This window comes from Oreochromis niloticus, linkage group LG23 (genome assembly GCF_001858045.2).
Source record: "Oreochromis niloticus isolate F11D_XX linkage group LG23, O_niloticus_UMD_NMBU, whole genome shotgun sequence".
Taxonomy (NCBI): Eukaryota; Metazoa; Chordata; class Actinopteri; order Cichliformes; family Cichlidae; genus Oreochromis; species Oreochromis niloticus.
Window position 1 is genome coordinate 7363103 of NC_031986.2, and position 22465 is coordinate 7385567.

The following is a 22465-nucleotide window of genomic DNA, read 5'->3' on the forward strand; positions in this document are numbered from 1 at the left end:
AAACTATTTATATGACGCTTTTAAAGTTATTTCGAATTATTCATACTAATAGCCAACAGTACAGGGGTTATTTGCGATTTTTAGCATTCCTAGCGTCGCACGTGAGTTTGTAACTTCTCACTTTTATAGTGAATGCGACAGTGAGTCTAACAGAAAGTGACTTTATTAAATTAACTCTATTTTGCTTACATAAAAAAAGAAAAGAGAAAAATAATCGCCGTGTTTCTTTCATAACCCTTCCTCTGATGATGCCTTCAGATGTCTCAGTGACTGTCCTCCGACCGTCTGTCATCCCTCTCGTGAGGAGCAAGGGCTCATCTTTTGCCAGGATGGAGGTGGCTCTGTCTGGGCCACAGACGCTCTCAGAGCCCCTGAGGAGGAGCGCATCTCTGCCTCTGAGCCAGCTGGTGGAGGAGACCCAGAGCAGAGGCAACATCCCCAATCATCTGCTGGAGTCAAGTACATATTAACCATGACCTCTGAAATCCTCGATAGAATTCATAATTGCAGCTTTCTGGAAGCAGTGATACCAAGTACTTGCTTTTACAGTGACAACTTAGGTTGAGATTTCTGTTTATTTCTTTATGTATTTTTTTTTGTAGAAATCTATGCTAACCTGAAAAGCAACAGCCTGATCCAAGCAGAGCCCTCTGAGCTTCACTTCAGTGGCTTTGAGCTCGGCAAGGATTATGTAAAAATCCTGGTGAGGAAAGTCCTGCTGTTTTCCCTTACTACTTTCTAAAAAGCAAATAATGTAGCTAAATCACAGGGCAGGTGTTATGTGGTTTTTGTCTCTTTATTTTGGAGTTATTGTAATAGGAATGTACTTGATAAATGTGACATGTGACACCTCATTTGAGCAGGTAATTTAATGTTAATGGTTGTGGAGACAAAACCCCGTCATGCTCTGATCACACTATAGATGTGATGGAGAAGATAGTGCTCAGATCTCCACTGTGGAGAATTACCGCAGCTGTGTCAGGCAGACAATAGAGATGGTGTTGGGTCAAGGCCTCTGGTTGTTTTTGTTGAATTTTGCAGTCAGCACTAACCAGACCTCAATTTTGGCACCCACCGCAGATGTGGAGTTGCTTTGTGTCTTATTATGCAGTCAAACACAAATGTTTTACTGTAGCTAAAATAAGACTGTTATTATAATGTGAATCATTAGTGGGGACCTACAATGAAATATATGAAGTATATGAGATTTATCATTACCAGTTTCAGTAACAGCGAGCATGTTAGGTCCAAATGAATGCAGACTGTATTTGTTTGACAGTCTGTTATATTTGAATAGGCCAAAAATACGTCTAGCAGCTAAAGGATGACAAATAGTCTATTTGAAACACTAGTTCAAAAAAGGCATTCTGGCTATTACTGAAGTAGCAATTATGTGTAAATATGCCTGCAGTGCTTTTCTCTTTTCTCCAATCCCCGTTTTTATTTTCCATCAAATTTCTCCCACTTATTGGATGTCGCCAAGCTGCCAGCTCAGGGACAAATACAAGTTTGTGATTCATCAATAAAACCTTTTGATTTAAAAACAAAAAAAGATTTCAAAGACATTTTTTGGATTTACAAACAAAATTTTTTGGTTCATAAATAAAACTTTGATTTCAAAGGAAAATGTTTGAATTAACTGGATTCACAAGCAAAAACAAAACTTTAGACTACAAAATAAAATTCTGGGGTTTCTAGTTAAACTTTTAGATTCACACACAAAAATTTTTGGCAAACAGAACCTTTGGATTTGTAAACAACAGATTTGTATTCATTAACAATTTTTTTAAATTCAGAGTCAGAAATGTTTTATTTGAAAACTAAAACTTGGAAGTTTTGATTTCTAATAAAACCAACTCATTCAAAAACATTGAAAAACTTTATTAGCAAACAAAATGTTTCGATTTCAAAGGAAAACTTGTACAAACAAAACTTTTTTGGATTCACAGACAAATATTTTTGGTTTGAAAACAAAAACATTAGATTTGATTTTGATTACGAAACAAAATATTTCTAATGAAACCTTTGGATTTGAATCAACTTTTTTCCACAAATAAATCATTTTTAAAACATCGTCAGTACTTTTGCTCTAAAGTTTCTTTTTGATTACAGACATTTTGTGCTTGATTGCATTTTAAAGAAACAGTAACTTCAAACACAAACAGATTCAATTTGTATTTTCTTTACAAAACATTAAAATAATTGTAAGAATCCTATCCCATCATCAAGCCCTCCCATTTGGTTTCCATTAGGGTAATTTAAAGTGAATGGGGGACTGATTTTACACCCTGTGAGCATGGTTGAGCACTGTAAGCACCAGGAATATGGAAATGGCTTTCTCAAGTGCACATTTTAGGTGGAATGAATGATTTTTTTCCTCTCCTCTTTCTCTCCATCAGAAACTAATCAACATCTCATCTGAAGTTATGAATATTCATGTAATTCCCACCCAAACCAAGTACTTCCAAACAACTTATACCAAAAAGGTATTTTTTTTCATCGTTCCAAATTGCTGACCTGAATATAAGATTATAACTCCACTTGGCCATGAGTGCAATCAGTGTTGTTTCTGATGATTCAGTCTTGTTCCATCTGTTTTCCTTCCAGTATCGACTCATCCCAGGTCTCGCCTACACGGTGAAGGTCGGATTCTGTCCTGATGAGTGGCGTTACTTCTATGACTGCATTCGAGTTCACTGTAAGGTTAGGTTCCAACAGTTTCTGTGCCATTGTGGGCACTCTGTTACTGTTTGGCAGGGAGTCAGCTGCAGTGTGCTAATGCTGTTTGTTTTGTGCTTAAATCGTTCCACCCAAGGCATTAAAGAGAAGTTGATTTTCGCAGAATTTACACTGTGACTCCCCACAGGAGCTAGCTGGTGTAACATGCATCTTATCTTACTTATGGAGTTCAGCAAACATTTAAACAAGCAGGATTTACTCCCTGCTTTAACTTATCTACCTCGATCTTTACTCTGAGAACTGTTTTCTTTTTTCTCTGTGCTTCTTTCACACTTCATATCATCTCTCTTATGTTTTCTCTTGATTTTGTTCATTCAACCTGCCTACACCCTTTCTCAGGGGGAAGATAACCTGTTAATTCCAGTTCATGCTTACCCTGTCATCGATGACCTGCACATCCCTACTCATATCGACCTACCAGCTGTAGCACTCAGACAAAGGTGTGTGTGTGTGCTCCATGTTAGTCTCTATGATGGACTGGTTTATTTTGACCTCACGTCTGCCTGAGGTCTTGCCTGTCTCCTTGTATTCTTCCATGCAGCCAGCCATGATTTCATTCACCCATTGATGTCAAGTCATAAAAAAATAATATCATCTCTGTCTTTCTTTCCTTGTCGCTAGTGTTTGGCATGCTATTCCTCTGAGATGTAGCTGTCCCATTGGCTTTGAGTTTCAAGTGCACATTATTCAGCCCCATGAGTCCTTCTCCATCCACCCCCTCACAGGTAACCATTCACTGAATGTTTTCTGTTGTTGTCTGGGTTTTTTAACAACACAAAAATCTGAATGTTCAGATTAGAACATATAAGTGCTCCAATCTATTGAACGTTTACTGATGGGCTGTAAAGCACCACATCTTGGGCACAGAAGGAGCAAGTCTGTGGGACTTGCTCCCAGTGACGCAAGCTCTCGCAGGTTCTGAAAATTCTGTGTTTAGACAGTCTTGCTGACTTCAGATAAAATGTTTCCCAACTGTAAAGCTGCAGCTGAGGAGTTGCAGGTAATTCAAGTGAGCCTTCAGAAGAAAATCAAGTCAGACTTCTGAAGTTACTGGTCCTAGTGAAAGATAGAAAACCAAATGACAGTTATTTTCATTGCACTCTCTCTTGGTGAGTTTAGCTACTCATAACACTCGGCGGTCAAAGTCATCATTGCTGGTAACCCTAACTGTGTGTGAGGGTGAAAAACATGAAGGGGGGAAGTATGGAAGGAGACATCACAGGAATCAGAAGTGGGAAGTGCCACTGCACTGAGCACAACCATGCCAGATTAGATGTACCCTGTGTCCCCACCTCTGTCTACAATGACCCCCAGAGGTAAGGGAGCTGGAAAGAGGAGAGAGGAGACCAGACCAGATAAAGGTGGGGAAGGAAAGTATGAGATTTGGTGCCTGTGCAGTTTGGGTTTAACAAAACAGAAGCTGATTGGCTGAGATTAGAGTCAGGTTTTCTCTAAATGAGCTTAGTTGAAATAGTTCCCCGACCACACTGGTTTGGAGTGGAGGCTGCACGATAGTTCTTTGTTCCAACAGCCATCAAGTACAAGAGGGAGGAATGAAGACCAGGGAATGTCCGATGGGGTTAGGCGACCTTAGATTAGGTTAAGGTTTAGGTTAGTTGGGTTAGGAATGAATGATTTAAGGTTTTAACCTGAGAACTAGTGTTTGAGTTGAGCTTTGATTAATAGGATCTTTTTTAGAAACACATCATCGGTGATGGACTCTGGTAGCCTTGAGTGTTTCGACTAATATGGGATGGGGTTAGGCATAAGACCTTAGATTAGTTAAGGATAGGGTTAGGGGTCAAGTTTAGAGAATTGGGGGTTTACGGTTGGGGTCATCACTGACAACGACTTAGACCTCAGAGGGTTACACAAGCAACGATTTTAAGTCTGTTTTGACGTTCAGTCGTAAAATTACAATTTGGTTTTAGGAAATAAAAGCAGAACCCAAACAGTTATCAGTTTGTATAGTAGTACACTGGTGTTTACATTTATGAAAACAAATGTAAACAATAATGATAAAGAACAAACAAAAACAAGTTACGGGTAACAGTGTGATTATAAAACACATTAGCTAGGCTAACACTCGCAGCTTGTGTCTCAAACACACATTGAAGATTCAAAGTTCCATAATTCTGTATCCTAGATGAGTTTAATTCGGCCTCAAATATTCTCCATTTTCATAATAATGGTAGACTTTTCAAAGAGACGTTCATACTGAAATAAATGTACAACTAGCTATGTCTTTTGTTTAATTTTTCTCCTCTTGTGGACGTAACACATAATGTGGGTTTCTTGTGGATAATTTATCAAACATGGTTTTGTGTAAATAACATGAGAATGGACTATGTAAATATTTCTTTTGTTAGATTTTTTCTACGTTGCCCTGTGAAAAGTGTCCCTAATTAATGAACAGCGGTAAATGTCTGAGTTTTACCGGGAAATAAAAGTGTTGGGAATTACAGTATCATATTTAGCCTAATAGATTAAGGATAAGCCTCAGCAGAAAAAAAGCAAGTGTCCTGCACTTCCTCAAAACCTCAGCCCAACGTTGTGCATGCAGTAAGTCACTGCAGGACTTGAAAGATTTCTTCTGCTTCCACACGCTCAGAATGATCAGCATTCATGATCTGGGAAGCTTCATAACGCAGGGTGAAAAAGCACTTGGATCTGAATCACAGCTGAGAGAAACAAATGAGTTTCTCATTTTGGAAATACTTTTGTGTATTTTCTCCTGTATGTTTACGCAAGAAACAGGTCCACTTCTCAACAGAGCTCAGCATTTGTAGTATAACACAACAGTATCTTTTTGGTCATTTGTTATTCTTTTATAGTAAAGTCATTACCGAGGCCTTCTTTGATCAGCCCAGTAGTCAGTCAGACACATTCATCATGTTTCAGAATGTTTATTTGAACTGATGGTAGCATGGATGGTAATGCACTGCAATCATTGTGACATTAAATAGTAGGTCAGCGCAGGTGTTACCAGTGACACAAATGAAAGTTGATTAAGTGATGTGACTGGAACACTTGTGTTTACCTCTCAAACTCTATCCGGTGTATTTAGCTTACAGTACTGATTGTTTATTCAGAACTTTTAAAGTCATTTATTGTTTTCACTGCTAATTAACAACAACAATAATACATAATACAATAACCTTAATTCATAATTTCTTCCCTTATGATGGATTGTTTATTCATTAATTTTTAACTCTCAAACCAGTGATCCTAAAAAACTACTTCTAGGCTGGACTATTATTATTATCAGTTTATTGTAAAAGCAGAGAAGACCATGTTTGTCACTGTATTTGTCACCAACGAGACACAATATTTGTCCTGTGTTGGCTTCATTTTATTGCATCCTTGTTGGAATCCTGCTCCTCACATTCACAGACACTCTTGTTTCTGTTTTGTTATTAGACTCAAAACGTTGTTTTCTGATAAAGCTGATAGTTAGGGCTCGATCAGGGTAACTGGAGCCATTCCTTAGATGTACTGCTATGGACTCGCACTGCCTGTGGGACTTCGTGTGATGCACTGAGCATTTATTTTCCACTCACCTCTTTTGACATCCCACATGTTTATATACCACTGCAGCACGTCACTAAATTTTAGCCGTCTCTCTCCCTTAGTCTGTGTTTTGTCCTGTCTCCCTATGCTCTTTTTCTTCCCCTCACCCCCTACCAGAATGCTGCCCCTCCGTGAGCCTGATTCTGCTAGAGGTTTCTTCCTTTTAAAAGGGTTATTTTCCTTCCCACCTCGTCAAGTGCTTGCTCACAGGGAGTCTTTGATTGTCGGGGTTTTGCTTTGTCACCTTGAATTAACTAATATTGCGATTTGGAGCTATATAAAGAAACCTGAATTGAAACTGAATTGAATATTTTTACATATATTTTAGAAATAGTTTTCAGTTTTAACCTTATAATCAAATTTGTACTATTTCAGGAAAGTATTGAGAGGAAGGGGCAGGCAAAGAAAAAGTGGGATAGTCAGGGAGATGAAGAAAATAAACAGCCGTGGTGAGGTGCGCGGGGAGCAGTGTTGGTCGTTACTCAAATAAATGAACATATTGCTCTTCTTAAAAGTAATGCAGTATGTTACTTAATTACTCACGGGAGAAAGTAATTTGTTACACTGCTCATTACTCTGTAAAATGACCTGAAACACATAATCTTCCTTTTAATATTTGAATATCAAAACAAAACTGAAAGTACAAAGCAAGCTGAAAACCAGCCTAAAGTTTGATTCTATCTCGCACCTGTCCTTTTGTCCAATAGAAAAGTAATGAGCATATCCACGCCAGAGACGACGTCATTATTTTCCTCCTCCGGCACACGAACTGAAATCAGCTGATTGTAGTGCAAGTGCGCAGGAAGAGAAAATGCATGTTTGTTTGACTGTTTTTTTCTATCCATCCGGTGGGCAGATGGCTGAAGAACCTTTGTAACACATTTCACCCTATTTGGGCTCAAGGTGGGATTTCATCAGGGATCAGCTCTGAGCTCCTTCTTGTTTGCAGTAGTGATAGACAGGTTGACAGATGAGGTCAGGCAGGAGTCTCCGTGAACTATGATGTTTGCAGACAACATTCTGATCTTTAGTGAGAGAAGGGAGCAGGTGGAAGAGAACCTGGAGAGATCGAGGTATGCTCTGGAGAAAAGAGGAATGAAAGTCATTAGAAGCAAGACAGTCTAGATGTTTGGGAATGAGATGGAGACAGGTGTAACAGTGAACCTGCAGAGATCAGAGGTAGTAAATGTAGTTGTGTTTAAATATCTGGGGTCAGTCATCCAAGCAAGCGCACAAGAGAGATGAAGAAGAGAGTGCAGGCTTGGTGGAGTGGGTGGAGACAAATATTGGGGGTTATTAACAGCAAGAGTAAAAGGAAAGATTTACAAGTTGGTTGTGAGACCTGCTGTGATGTATGATTTAGAGAAGGCAGCACTGAGAAAAAGGCAAGAGGGTGAACTGGAGGGGGTAGAGTTAAAGATGTTTCATGAAGGATTTTCACTGGAAGTGACCAGACTGGACAGGAAAAGAAATGAGAGCATGAGAGGGACAGCTAAGGTTGAGTGTTTTTTGGAGACACAGTTGGAGAGGCAAGGCTCAGATGGTTTGGACATGTGCGGATAGTGGACAAAAGATGCTGAACATGGAACGACAAAGCAGGAGGAGAAGAGGAAGACCACAGAGAAGATCGTGGACGTAGTGAAGGAGAACGCGAGGACAGGGTGAGATGGAGGCAGATGATCTGCTATGGCGAGCCCTGAGAGAAGCAGCTGAAAGAAGAAGATTCAAATTTTAACTATTTATCCAGAAAGCTTTGGAAAGTCTTTTTAAAAAAACAATTTAACTGTCTAGTGCTCTTAGCTAAAAAAGTAACAAGTTCAAGTGTTAAGTTCACTTATTTTGCTTGTAAGACCTTTCGTATGTTACGTAGCTGGCTTTCTGCAGTAGAAAGCCTTAATGCAGTCACCTGAGGCTGCAAATCACTGATCTAGGTTAGCCAAACACATACCTCCATTATTAATGTTTGTTTTCTCCCTCTTCCAGGTGTGATACCAGCCAAAGGTGAGGCAAAGATAACTGTGACCTTTTGTCCACTCCAGTTTGAGACTTCTCAAATCACCTTCCAGCTGGTCATTTCACAGTTCAACACCAAGCCTTACCTGTGTACCATCACTGGGAGCTGTGCACCTCACATAGCACTCAGGTAAAATTTCACAACTGACTAGAAATACAATGTTGTGTTAGAATGTTTTTACAGATGAACAATTCGACTAATCAAAATTTCCGTTTTACTTATCTGTCGGTGTTTTGTTTCTTTCACAGTCATGTTTTACTCTATTACTCTTAGTTGCTGTCTTACTGTCCTATTATGTGCTTTTGCTCATAACAGCTGTGAAATCATCAGCTGAAATACAACCTCAAATTGAAAAACACTGGGATCTCATTTACGCTATCAATGTACACTAAGTAACAAATTTAAGTCTTTCCACTGGTGCTTTATTGTTTTCACGAGCATCCGGCATCCTGAATGATAGCTTGGTGAAGTTTGCTGTTTTATGATAAAAAACAGTTCTCAGCTTGTGCGAGTAAGTTTACCGCTGAACCACATGGGAGTGAAAACATCCCCCAAAATATGTGGGGACAAAAACTAACTGGGTTCAGAGAAAATGGGCACATGTGCAGATCAGAGGTTTTTCAGCTGATATTAATTTGGTTCCCATGAGAAAGAGGGTGCTATCCATCACACAGTGGTAGCTCCTGACTCCATCCCCTGCACTGTCTGGTGTTATCTTGGCCAAAAGTTAATAATTCATGAAAATAGCTTGGTAGCTGCTGCAGTGATATAAGGATGGATACAGCTCCCAATAGATGTTTAGCATATAAAACACTCTCCCTCTGTTTGTTGTTCCTCACTGTGGAACCAAATAAAAGATGATAGATATGCAATGGAAAGATTAAGGAATATATGCTAGAGCCAATGTTTATCCAGCTTGAACCAATGTCTGACATGTGCTTGTTACTGTGTCCTCAGCCTGACTTCTCTGACATAGAGGCTGCTCATAATACAAACTGACTTGAGTGATTTTGCTTCTGTGTTGCAGAACGTCATCAGTCTAATGCAGTCTGATATGATGCTTGGTAATAAATCCTTAAATAAATCTAGTGCTTCTTTGTGACCGAATGTTCAACTCCTGTTAACTCCTTTTTGCCAAAGGTTGCAGAGTCAAGTCAACTGTGATTTAAAGCTGTAGTTGGCTAGTTCTCTGTCTTGGACTGCATTGCTAAATTAATAGCCATTTTTAATTAATTGTTTGTAATTGTAATTATTAGGCCCCGACTCCCAGCCACCCCGACACCGTGTATTCTCTATCTGTTCATATATCATTTTATAAATACTCCTAGTTTAGAGCCATTCCTACTTTGCTGAAAGAACTATTTCTGGAACATTCGTAAAGGGAAACCTTGACAGCTAGCTTCTTCTGATTGAAACCCATCTGTTTACAAATGATCTAACCAACAACTTCAATGTTTCATCAACTACTTTGAGCTAGGTTTGCAAAGTTTGCTTTTCTGTCCACTATTTAGCCATTTTAGCAGTTTATAGATTGCTTTTAGCTAACCATTTATCCACTGTTTTAAACAGTTTCAGTTTTAGCCGATTTGTTACTATTTCAACACTTTTCCCTGTTTTTTGTTTAGTTATTTATTTTTTAAAAATGATACGACACTTTTACTTCGTTTTTTCACTGTTTCTGATAATTATTTCAACAATACAACCATTACTTTTAGCTAACTATGTTAAGTACAGCTCACTTGTTTTCTGCTTAGTTTTAAATCGTTCTCTTTTACTAGGGGCGACCTTTTAGTGTGAGATTATTGCAAAAATGTAAGTTGTGCTCACTTTAGCAGTGAGCTAATTAGCAAGTATTCAGTCAGTTTTGGTATACTAATGTGCACATTTTTTCACCTTTTCTTTTTTTTTTCCTTCCATCTTTCTGTTAGTGAACTGGAAAAAAAGTTCAGTTATGAAAATGCAGTGACTGTGAAACACAAAGGAGCTTCACCTTCCACCCTAGTGCTTCCTCGAAGTAAATCCAAATACAGGGCAAATAAGGAGGCTGACAAGTCAAAGGTATGGCCAACCCATGGTCTGACTGATTAACTCACTAAACTTTTATAATACTTTTTAGTTATATTTCAGTAGGTTGACTTCCCTGACTCAAAAGCAATTGATACTCTATTATGCTGAAATGTTTTAACAGTTTTTTTTTTTAACATAAAAATGTTATTTTCTGTAAAACTTTTTTGGGAACTCTGCTGGGGAAACAGTAGCAAGACCCTAGCATAGACACACCAGGCATTGATAAGAGCAAATATGATAAGACAGGCACAGATTGAAAAGGAAACACAGGGATGGAGGTGGGTTGGAAAGTGGTTTGCAGAGATAGGATGTTTAGAAGGGCATCAGATGGGATTAAGATCAGCTGATTTTCTGGGATGGCATCTTGACTTTATGACTTTTCTTAACTAATGCTACTCTTTTTCCTGTCCAATAGGCAATCAGGGATCCAACTAATGTGAAGTTTAAATTGCCAGTAGATGTCTGTACTCCTGCAGGGGTGGCAAAGATGCTGATCAAAGACTCTAATAAACTCAGCTCTAAAGACTTGAAGCAAGGTAGATGCAACCCAGTGTTTTTACTCTTGACGCTGACATGCGTGTCAACATTGTTGCCTTATCAATCACCTCTGTTCAGTTTTTGTTGAATTACATGCATGCATTTCTCTTTTCTGTTGGTGCAACCTTCACTTCAGCCATATCCTCTGGCAGCATGATAGCACAGCAAAATAAGCAGATAAAAGAAGCCCTGTTCAAGAAAAAGGTTCAACAAGACATGAAGGAGGAGCAAACAAATCACCTCAAATGGTAGGTTTGATTAAATATAAAACTCAGCCAAAGTTACTGAATGTTTAATACATATCTTTACTTTATGCATCCCCTTTGACTCAGGCAAGTCCATCTGGGTATGGACCCCATGTCAGAGCATGCAACAAGGCAGATAGTGGAGGAGAGAGAGATTGCTCTGCATGAATATATGGTAAGTTATTTCAGCTCGTGTGGATGTAAAGAAACACTGTGCTCAGTGATACTTATTGAAGCCAGAGGGCTTGGCTAATACACATTTTCCACCAACACAGTGGAAATAACCTCTAAAAAGTTCTAAAAAAGGTATCAGGGTACAGCGGCACCAGGTGTTAACCCATCAACACTGTGTTGATGGACTAGAGGTCAAAGTCTGACACTTAAATGTCCCTTTGCTAGACTAAACTGGCACATCTGGGGGCCCCACAACAATGCGTGGTTACTATACTTTGTTATTCTTAGACATGAGAAATTTTTTTTTGGGAGGAATGTAAACAAGGAGTGTTGTATTAGGCTGTTGCGTAATGTTTCCTGAGAATTATGGACATCTTGACCGAACCATAAACAAAAAGTGAATCAGAAAAATGTTGAACAGAAGAAGATATAAAAGTGTAGGCCCTGAGAGAATCAGAGTTGTTTGAGTTCTCTTCCTGTGCTTTCTGAGAGGTGTTGGAGATGGTGACAGTTTGCTGTGTCTGCATTGGAGAGGGAAGATTAAAAAAAAAACTTTATAAAGAATTCAGAAAGTGTATTTAATCATTCCTTATCTGACCATCTTTGATTTCTTAACTTTATATACACCGTGTAAACTGGAAAGTTCTTTATATCTACAGCTCTTACTGATAAAAGTTTGACCTTCTATTAAATGGAGTTTTAATGCATGAAAAATATTTCTTGCTGAAATAACTGATGGGAGCCCAACTCACAGGATTGTAGAAGTTACCGGAGTCTTTGCCCCATGGGCTTGATGATAGCGGTACATAATTCATGGGAGTCTGTAAGCGGTGAACTACATAGTGGTGCCTTGTGTGTAGATTTTCAGATATCCCCATAATAAAGCCAAGCTCTTTTCAACACACCAGCATGTACATGTAATTCCGACCAAACATAGTGAATATAATAACATATTGAAAAAAAAAATATGCAGGACACAGGGGGACACGGACCTTGGGCGGATGGAAATCAGTACTATCTTGCAGGGTAATTTTGATTCACCAAGTCCTCTCCTCTTGGTCAAGGTATTGGTTTTAATAGAACACATTTTTTCTCTTTTCTTGTAAGACCTTGGAGACATACTCAAATGTGCTGATAGCTCATCAGTGCGTTCCATATTCATACCATTAAGGTTACCTTATTCAGATGTAGAATTATTGGATCCACAGTGGGGTTTTGACCCTTTACAAAAACCCTCTTGACTGTATGATTGATTTTTATTAAGTCGCCATGGAAATAGTGCAGAGTCAGCCAAACTAATGTCAGTTTTGAAATATGAGTCTCTCCATGTCCTCAGAAAGGTTGTTTGAATAGTTATCAGATCTCTCACAGACACTTCCTCCCCCATCTCCTTTCCACCTGCACACTTTATAACGCAAATACACACACACACACACACACACACACACACACACACACACACACACACACACACACACACGCAGAAGCGTCCTCTGCCATACTCTTTCTGTTTTACGGCCTTGTATCACCACACTTTGTGATTTTATGGGAACTCTGTTGTTTTTATTATACTGTCAGCTGTCATCATCTAATGTGGGCCCTCTGTGGAGTCTTGACTGGAGGCCAAAAAAATCTGTTTGTCTATTTGCTACAGAGTTATGTAGTTTTATAGCTTTGCAACATTAATTTTTGCAACGTTATTTTTCCTCAGCCAGGCTGTGATGGTTACAGATTGAGAAAGTTAAGTTTACGATTCTGAGAATTAAGCCATCAACCTCCTTTTCCTCTTTAACCAAAGAGGTTCCAAGTTTTCCTTATTATAGAGAATATAGATGTTGGAATGTTTGTGTTCCAGTGACCGTGCAACAGCTATCACTGCCACAGCTCTAAAGGGTTTGCCAAAAATAGATAAAATATATTTTTGTTCCTTTTTATTGCAGTCAAATTGCAAATCATTTAAAGCCTTATTCACAGAAAGTATTCACAGCAGTTCACTGAGCATCACAGAGAGGCCGGATCTTTCACTCTTTCACCACTGTAACAGAGAGTGGGTGTGATTAAGTAGTGCAACAGTTTAGGAATACTTTCTCAATGCAAAGTTGCATTGAGATTGCATAGATTTTTTATTTGTTTTATTTTGTCATCTACGCTACATAATATCATTAAGGCTGACAACCAGTATTAAATGGCTTTAACCTACAGGCTTTGAGGCAGCATTATAAATAGACATGAATCTGAAGAGGAGCACCTCTGAAGAGCACTGACAGTGAACACAGTTCACAAATACAAACTCAAACTCTGCCAACTGGACTTCCCACCTCGTGTCCACCTTTAGGATGGACACAACCAAATTGCAGTTCTTTTGAAATTTGTTTTTCACATGCGCCAAGTTAGTTGGGTTAACAGGAACATGCAGCATTAACCTATGCTGCCATCCACATCGTGTCGTAGTGAGTTAAGCCCCTGCTTGTTTCAGAGAAACCAAACCAAATTTTCCACGTCCGAGTTCAAAATTGGCCCGATTGCTGTCCAGAGCTTCCCCTAAACATTTGGAGTTTTATGAAATACTCCAAAGAGCACAAAGGAAGTTTCCAAAACTGGACCTGTTTTTCTTTTATTTTCCCAACCAGTTAAAGTGCTGCTGTGAACACAAAAGAAAACAAAAGAATTTGTGAATGATTTGCAAATGATTGCATTATCTATTTTATTTATATTTAAAATGGCATCTCATATTTTGGGTAGGGGGATGGATTCATACGATCTTTTACTGTACACTAATTGACTGTTTTATAGGTGAAAAGGGGAGCTGTAGGGCAAGAAGAAACCTTTGCTGCTGGACCGCCTAAAATGTTCTCAAGACGAGTGCTTTGTGAAGTAGGACGGGTATGTTGTTAACTTTGTTTTCATGCTAAGATCCCCACAAGGAGCTGACCTTGATGGGAATAGGGGCCGGATTTCAATCAGGCATGGTTTTTCCTTATGGTAAATGGTAAATGGACTGGTTCTTATATAGCGCTTTTCTACTCTGAGCACTCAAAGCGCTTTACACAACTAATTCATTCACCCAATCACTTCCATTCACACAAGCACTTTTTCTAAACTGTTTAGTGCTTACTGTCTAGCATTCATACACATTCACACTCCGATGAACGCATCGTAGAGCAACATGGGGTTAGTATCTTGCCCAAGGATATTTGGCATGCAGACTGGTGGAGCCTGGGATCGAACCGCCAACCTTCCGGTTAGCAGCTGACCTGCTCTACCTTATGTGGGTGAACTTCTGGAACTTTTTCAACACAACTCAGTAAAGTCTCAGGCAGCACAATGTGCCTCCACAGCAAAATCTGAAGCTTAAGTCGCTGAATTGAAAAACTGCTGCATGACGATCTTTAATTAATACTAAGTATATTCTGTCTTGGTGAATGTGTGGATATGCTTCTACCAAGTACCAGAACATCTTTTATTCTTTGTACAAGAGCAGTTTCACGAACAAAAGAAAAAAAAAAAATCAGTTGCTCATAGCTCATTTCCAGTTTAATCCAATCTAATATTGACTTATTAGTATTCCACTGTCTTTTGTCATTTAAATACTCCTAGCAGAGGCCTAATAAAATTTAACTTTATGCTTTTTTCATGTACACTAAATGTGCAGTTAACTGTCGAACACGAGCAAGTGAAATTTAACAATGAATGTGTTTCTAACCTGTTCCAGGCCCCTGAGGGAGCCCCGGCTTTCCAGTTTTACACCCCTTTTCAGTGGGAGCTGAGACGAAGAGTCCTCAGACTGTTCCAGCAGGCAGCTCGAAAGGTACAGTCATCCATATACTGCAAAGTCTCTGAGGTACATGAGCAAGTACACACATCCATGAGCATTTGCTCAATGCATCGTTCACATACACATCCCTCAGGGGAGGGCTGTTACACCAGCGCCTGTCCCTTTTGTTTAGCTAGGTGTAGCTCAAATGTAGCTTCTTTACAGTATAGTCGGTTTTCCTGTGTGAGGTGTGTTACAGTAAAAGTAAAGAAATGTAGTATTGAATTCTGGCCGAGAGAACTCTCAATCAAAACAATAACAAAAGACACAAAGTGCGTCTCTATGGGGATACCTACATTTGATACGCTGTTCTACTCTGTGTACTATATGCTCTTGTATAATTTATGAATTTTGGAAGGTTAGTGTGAGACTGGCTTGTCCACTCTATGACCTTAATGTTCTTCTTTAGCTACTGCTATGCTGACTTGGTGGTATGCTTTAGGTCGTCATGCTGGAAGAACAATCCAAGGGCCATCGTTCAGTTTCTGGGCCAAATCCTGACTGATGGCAACTTATTCTTTCATAGTCAATGCTTGGAGTTTGTCACAATTAGTGGGTTTTTGTTTGTCCACCTGCCTCTTGAGGATTGACCACAAGTTCTTAATCTGATTAAGGCCTGGGGAGTTTCCTGGCCCTGGACCCAAGATTTCAATGTTTTGTTCCCCAAGTCATCACTTTGACCTTATGGCACGGTGCTCCATCATGCTGTTCTTCAACAAAATGTTCTTGGATGGTTGAAAGAAGCTGCTGTTGGAGGATGTTTTGGTACCATTCTTTATTCATGGCTGTGTTCTTTGGCAAAATTGTGATTGAGTCCACTCTTTTGGATGAGCAGCAGCACCCCACATGAATGGTCTCAGGATGCTTTACTGTTGGCATGAGACAGGACTGATGGTGGCGCTCACCTTTTCTTCTCCGTACAATCCTTTTTCCAAATGCCCCAAACAATCGGAAAGGGGCTTCATCAGAGAAAATGACTTTACCCCGGTCCTCAGCAGTCCACTCGCTGTACCTTTTGCAGTATATCAGTCTGTCCCTAATATTTTTTGGGGAAAGAAGTGGCTTCTTTGCTGCCCTTCTTGAACCCAGGTCATCTTCCAAAAGTCTTCACCTCACTGTGTTTGCAGATGCACTCAAACCTGCCTGCTGCCATTCCTGAGCAAGCGTCGATCCCACAGCTGAATCATCTTTAGGAGACCGTTCTGGCCCTTTCTGGACTCTCTTGAGCGCCCTGATGCCTTCTTCACTGCAGTTGAACCTCTATCTTCATGATCTGATAAATGGTTGATGTAGCTGCAATCTTAGTAGCAACAACATCCTTGCCTGTGAAGCCCTTTTTATGCAGCGCAATGATGGCTGCACGTGTTTTCTTGCAGGTAACCATGGTTAACAGGAAGAACAATGATTTCAAGCATCACCCTCATTTTAACGATTCCAGTCTGCTATTCTAACTCAATCACCACGACATAATGATCTCCAGCTTGTGCTCGTCAACATTTTCACCTGTGTTAACAAGAAGATTACTGAAATGATCTCAGCAGGTCCTTTTATGGCAGCGATGAAGTGGAAATGGGTTTTTGGGATTAAGTTCCTTTTCATGGCAAGGAAGGACTTTGCAATTCATCTGATCACTCTTCATGACATTCTGGAGTATATGCAAATTGCCATCATAAAAACTGAGGCAGGAAACTTTCTCAAAACCAATGTTTGTGTCATTCTGAAAACTTTTGGCCACGACTGTAAGGGCTCAAATACTTATTTCACTCATCGACATTTCATTCAATTTATGACTTTTAATGTGTTTTTTCTGGATTTTTTGTTGATATTCTGTCCATTAAAATCAAACTACCAAAATCAGGTTCACTTGTTGAAAGTGTGGATACTTACAAATTTAGCAGGTAATCAAATAATTATCTCCTCCAATGTACCCACTGCTCCTCCTTTGTCCTCTTCCCACTGCTCCCCCTCCAGGGCTGATTAGTGAATAATAGAAAAACCAAAGGGCTTAAATGTCAAAAAATAATTAGAATTGGAGTGAACCTGAAATCTCTGTCTGGCACATCTCCTGAAATCACAAGTGTGAGTGAGGAGCTTTAGCAAAGCAGTAGCACCCTGCACCACCCTCGTCTCTCCCTTCCAGGTCGTGATCCGACGTCGCATGAACCGGAGACTGGCTTCTTTGAAGAAACTGGCAGACAGTATGAAGAACCTGCCCTTGGCACAGAAAGGTTTTCATTATCCTATGATCTCCTCATTCAGAAATAATCTCATTATCCGATGGCAGTAAGGCACGCTTTATTGAATTTATTCCTTGAGGAAAAAATGAAATGATTATGAGGCTCATAACACATATGCAAGTGTCTGGAACAGAGTTTTGAATGTGAACACTGAAAATTGCAACAAGTCTGTAGAAATTAACTTTTATTTATTCTTTTTTTACATGTCACCTCCTCACGTTTGCTTTAGCTGATAAAGAGAAGACATGCGACCTAAAAGTGTTTGCAGACAAAGTCTTTCCATCTTCATCCCCCTTTTTCTCTAATGAAGATGACCCCCTGGTGAGTACCATGCACAACTGGCAGTGGAAAATAAAGACTTAACACAGATTTTGAACTGTTCTTGTCCATTGTTGTGTAAATTATGTAATCACTAGCAAAAAGTGCGTGGTAATTTATTTCAAATCAGTTTACCTTTCAACCTAACTGGGAGATGACACCCAGAAGACAAGAAACCACTGACGAGCGGGTGCTAGCTAGTGTCCTGCACTCGAAACAATTTTAATCCATTATTTCCTGTGAAAGACGTCCTTGATCAAACCGTGGAAATCAATGAGGAAGCTCACTTTCCCGTACTTTGATTAAATCTTTCATTTCCTACATGCCCCGCAGAGAGAGAGAGAGAGAGATGGGGTAGCCTCTGTGTTCACTGGAACAAATAATGCCATTTTGTCTCCTTCATATTTCTAGGCTAACATTAATTTGTCTGAACTACCTGTGGATACTATTGATGTGACTGTGACATCGCACATTCCTTTCTTCAAGCTACAGGTAGTTATTTACATCATACACAGCACTTTCAGATCAACAAATTTTACCCAGCAGCGGCATTGATAAGTGGTAATATAACCATAAACGGCATAGACTGTATATATAGATTAAACTGGAGCTCTTTCTCACCTTTCTAGCTTTTGAACAAATGTGTTTGGTGACCCCGTGGAGGGCTCAGACACCTTATTTTCACCTTCACCACCGTCAGTCATGCCAAATGCCACGCACAAAGTGTCAAATTACTATTAATACTGTCATATATGAGAGCATTTGCCTGTAAAACAGTGCTTTACTTTTTAAACTAGGATATATTTTTCTGAATACTCCTAGAATTACGAATATAAGATTTTGACCTATAATTATTTTTATTGTTGTTGTACTATTTTTTAGTGAAGTGGACATATAAAGGAAAATGGGAAATAAGTGCAACAATTTATTGAAACATGCAAACATAAATTAAAATGTAAATACATGTAATATTAACACCTGTATTCTTCAGCAAAGTCTGACCTTTCTAAGGAAATTTCTTCAAGTGTTAACAAGCAAACCAAAAACATTGCTCTGAAAATGGTCCGGTACAGGGACTGGACTGAAAACAAGTGAAAAAGCAGCCAGTTTCCAAAGAAAAATTCTGAAAGATCTTCAAAAAGACCAAAGAACTATTGATCAAGACCACTTAGTAAAATACGTAATATAATACTCACCTGGAGTAGCTTGTACCGTGCTTCAAAATAATGCACTTCCTCTGACACAGGTGACGAGTACTGTTAACACAAAATGTGACAGTGTAAAAAACTACATTTTATGTAATCTGGGTCATATTCTGCTTACCTTATAAAAAATCTCATCCTTTGAGTGTTTGACTTTTGAAGCTAGAGTGGATTAACAACCACTGTAGCGTCATAAAATTAAAATAATAAAAGCATCGACCAAGATAGTGGTAGAAGTATAATTTCCAGTGGAAACCATATTTTGGAACAAATTTTACAACTATTTTGTCTCAATAACCGCTGAGATTAGAGTTCATTGACAAAATGCTTCATTAACTAAGATGTCTATAGAGAGACAGTGCCTCTACATGGATTGTGGTGGTAATAATGGGGTCATAGGGACTCCTCGTCCTTGTTGATGTTATGTTGTAACCATGCTATCTGTTGATATTATGCAGGTCCCTCTGCACTATAAGCTTATGAGCTACCAGGCTGTGTCAGCTTGGGAGGCATTTAACTGTTATATTCCCATGACTTTGGCCAGGCCACTGCGTACTGGAGTTCCGGTAACTAAGCACCACACACATGTTTATTTATTATATATCAGCTATGTATTTGTCCACTTATCTGCTTAAAAATTTCTCCTTGTTTTAGGACAAGCTGGTACCCAACAGAGCTCATTTTCCCATGACAGAGGACACCACAGCAGGAGAGCAGCATGATGAACAAGACAAAGATGCAGAAACAAAGGATGATTCCAGTCTCTCTTTCTGCGCCCCTGAAAATCTGCTCAGCCCTTTTCCTGCAAACCCACTGAGAATCTTTGTAAGGCAGTATTAATCAGGTGCAAAATAGAGGCGCTTTTCCATTTATGATGATTGTTATTATTATTATGTTTCAGAACCCAGCTCCAGGACTTCAGACCTTTAAAACACCCCCTAAATATTTGGAGAGTGATTTGGAGTTTCATTTCTGCCCTCTGCCCAGGTAACAAGAGTTATTCTCACCTCTATGATCCATTTATTTCTATGAAACGTCAAACAGCTCATTCTGCTTTCAGGTATACGGTCCCTGAGAGCACATTGTGTGGCATAAGGACCCAAGTGCCACACACTCAGAAGAAGTTTCTCAAATGCAAGGTAATTTCCCCCTCACTGTGCAGTTTGTGAGTTTCTTTCAGATAATTTTTGTGTCCAATATAGAACATGTCTTCGGAGATTTTTGGTAAAGCGTGTTAAATAAACTTGTTCTTACATATAGAGCTTTATACGCCATGCCTCTTTCACAAACCACTATTTTCTATGTCTAAGTAGAAAAGTATCTTGCCCAAAGATATGTTTGCATGCAGAATGGAGCAGCTAGGGATCAAACCACCAACCTTCCAATTAGTAGATGCACTGCTTTACCTACTGAGCCACAGCCATCCCACAAAACATAGAAAGTGCTTTTCACTTGTAGATCTATCAAAAATGGCTCCCGTTTTCTGTCTGAAAATTGACATGTCCAGTGTAGCTCAGTGTGATCCCACCAAATCAGCTGATTTCAATACCAGATCACATCAGCCGATGGCTCAGCTCTTACCCTTCTACTCATCCCAGTGGAGGATTTTACGTAGGCAACACTGTTTAAGCTGCTGTAGCCATGAGCAACAGTTGCTGTAAATCTGCAAGCCACTTTGCAACCCATCTACATCGCAGCTCCTAATGTCACGCTAGATCTGACCTAATCAATATCATATCTGCTGTCATTGATGCCTGATCTGCTGTGTACTGGGCCTGGCTCCTGCTCTCTCCACCTCTGGCTTTACACATATGCACACTGAAGGGCGGAGAGGTCCCGCACAGAGCCATGCCACCAAAAATAAATGACCGCAAATGGGAAAATCAATCATCTTCTGACTATAGTGGTCCTGACCGAAATGTTTCTTTTTTTCCTGATTTATAACAGGAAGTGATCCCTGGGGTTATGAAGTGGAAAAATTTGGATTCTATCACCTTGAAAAGTCTTTCAAACCAGCCCACTCTCACCAGTGACTGTGCTCCGCGCAGGTTGGTCAGAAATATTTTGTCCTCTTTGCTTTGCAACGTGAGCTGTGTGTTGAGAAGAGTTCAATCTGGCTGCTGACACAAGTGAATCAAAACCTGCAGCTGGACTTTTCCACTACATCACTGTTTATGAGACGTGTCGGGTCACATTTTTCTTCTTATCTGCTAAACTAGGCGGCAAAAAATGACTTCATACCAAGAGCAGATACCCAAAAGTTAAAGAGAAGGTTCTCATGTTCTCAATAAGAGTGTCCAACTAGAACAGTGTCGGTTCATAAGTTTGTTTATGGTACTTGTTTACAGAGGAGAAAGTGGCTCTTGTCCATTTCCTATGTGAAAGAATTTGAACTTTTGACCCTCTGGCTGCCAGAGCACTTGAAAGACAGTGTTTTCACAAACTACATCAATATATAAAAAAAGACAAGTTACATAAGCCACAGGCTCATATTGGTAGTTAATAGTTACCTTCTCGGATATTATCCTCTCTCTGCAGTTTGGGATTCACTCTATCATCTCAGTATTCCAGAAACACGACTTCTCACTATCTTCCAAAATAAATATGTCATGTCACATCCACACAGCTTCCAGCTCCTGCCAGGATGCAGGATGTCAAACTCTTCACTTGTAATCTAGCTAGCAGAGTTCCTTTTACACGGAAAGAGTTGGAGAAGATGGTTGTACAGTATGTAGGACTTGAAGCACTTCTGATTTTGGAGTTAAAATGCTGGGCGCTATTTCCAGCTTTGTAAAGCAAAGTGCTGTTATTTTAAAACTGTCCATTTAACCAGATAGTTGAGAATAGTGTTTTGATTAAATCAGAGGTTCTAAAAGCTGGTGGGGAGAAAAGCCCCACTCAAATCTTCCTTTTCACTTAGCTCTAGTGTAAATAGCCAGAGTTAGGGGTTTTTACAGCTGCAATTATCTATAGATTTTACCTCAAAATAAGTAAAAACAGAGTGTCTATCTGTAAAGATAGAAAGCTTCTTCTCATTCTAAATGTTTTTTCCTTTGCTATGTATGTCTGTGTGCGCGTGGAATCTAGGTCATACAGTATGGAGGCTTCCCTCACGCTGCAAAATAATGATTTATTCAATCCTCAGTCTAAATGGGCAGTGAATAAATGATGATATTTTTCATGTAGTGTATTAGTGAACACAGCATTGGGCTGTCCTGTTCTATATGTGCTTCTGTCTGCGCCCTGTCATAACTGATACCAATCAGGTGTGCAAAACACTTTGTGTGTCTGACCTTTCTAAAGCCTATACCGCCATGTGCATTGTAATTTGTCTAGCATGATAGAGTTTCTTGTTTAAAACCAATTTAAGTACCAAAGTGAACATTGGAGAGCTAATGAAGTAACACTCCTCAAGAGATCCGAAGTCGTCTCAAGTCTTTATTTGACAAGATGCCTGCATAATCTGGGCAACCACAGTTCACGTGGTGCATTTGGGAATGTGTGGGTTTGAATCTCTGCTGCAACTCTCTCTTTTTACCTTTCTGCCT

General features: G+C 39.5%; 1 protein-coding gene across 1 annotated transcript in view; it reads left to right on the forward strand.

Moving 5' to 3' along the window:
- cfap221 (cilia and flagella associated protein 221) overlaps nt 1–22465 on the forward strand; it is a 34353-nt gene that overhangs the window by 8905 nt on the left and 2983 nt on the right. The window contains exons 2-22 of the mRNA XM_025903241.1: nt 259–459; nt 603–703; nt 2400–2486; nt 2608–2703; nt 3079–3179; nt 3361–3464; nt 8293–8452; nt 10252–10381; nt 10806–10926; nt 11064–11175; nt 11260–11347; nt 14140–14229; nt 15059–15154; nt 17301–17388; nt 17627–17718; nt 18127–18207; nt 19376–19483; nt 19572–19742; nt 19819–19904; nt 19978–20056; nt 20865–20965. Of these exons, the coding sequence (XP_025759026.1) occupies nt 330–459; nt 603–703; nt 2400–2486; nt 2608–2703; nt 3079–3179; nt 3361–3464; nt 8293–8452; nt 10252–10381; nt 10806–10926; nt 11064–11175; nt 11260–11347; nt 14140–14229; nt 15059–15154; nt 17301–17388; nt 17627–17718; nt 18127–18207; nt 19376–19483; nt 19572–19742; nt 19819–19904; nt 19978–20056; nt 20865–20965 (2222 nt within the window). The 5' untranslated portion in view covers nt 259–329. The remainder of the gene's footprint in view (nt 1–258; nt 460–602; nt 704–2399; nt 2487–2607; nt 2704–3078; nt 3180–3360; nt 3465–8292; nt 8453–10251; nt 10382–10805; nt 10927–11063; nt 11176–11259; nt 11348–14139; nt 14230–15058; nt 15155–17300; nt 17389–17626; nt 17719–18126; nt 18208–19375; nt 19484–19571; nt 19743–19818; nt 19905–19977; nt 20057–20864; nt 20966–22465) is intronic.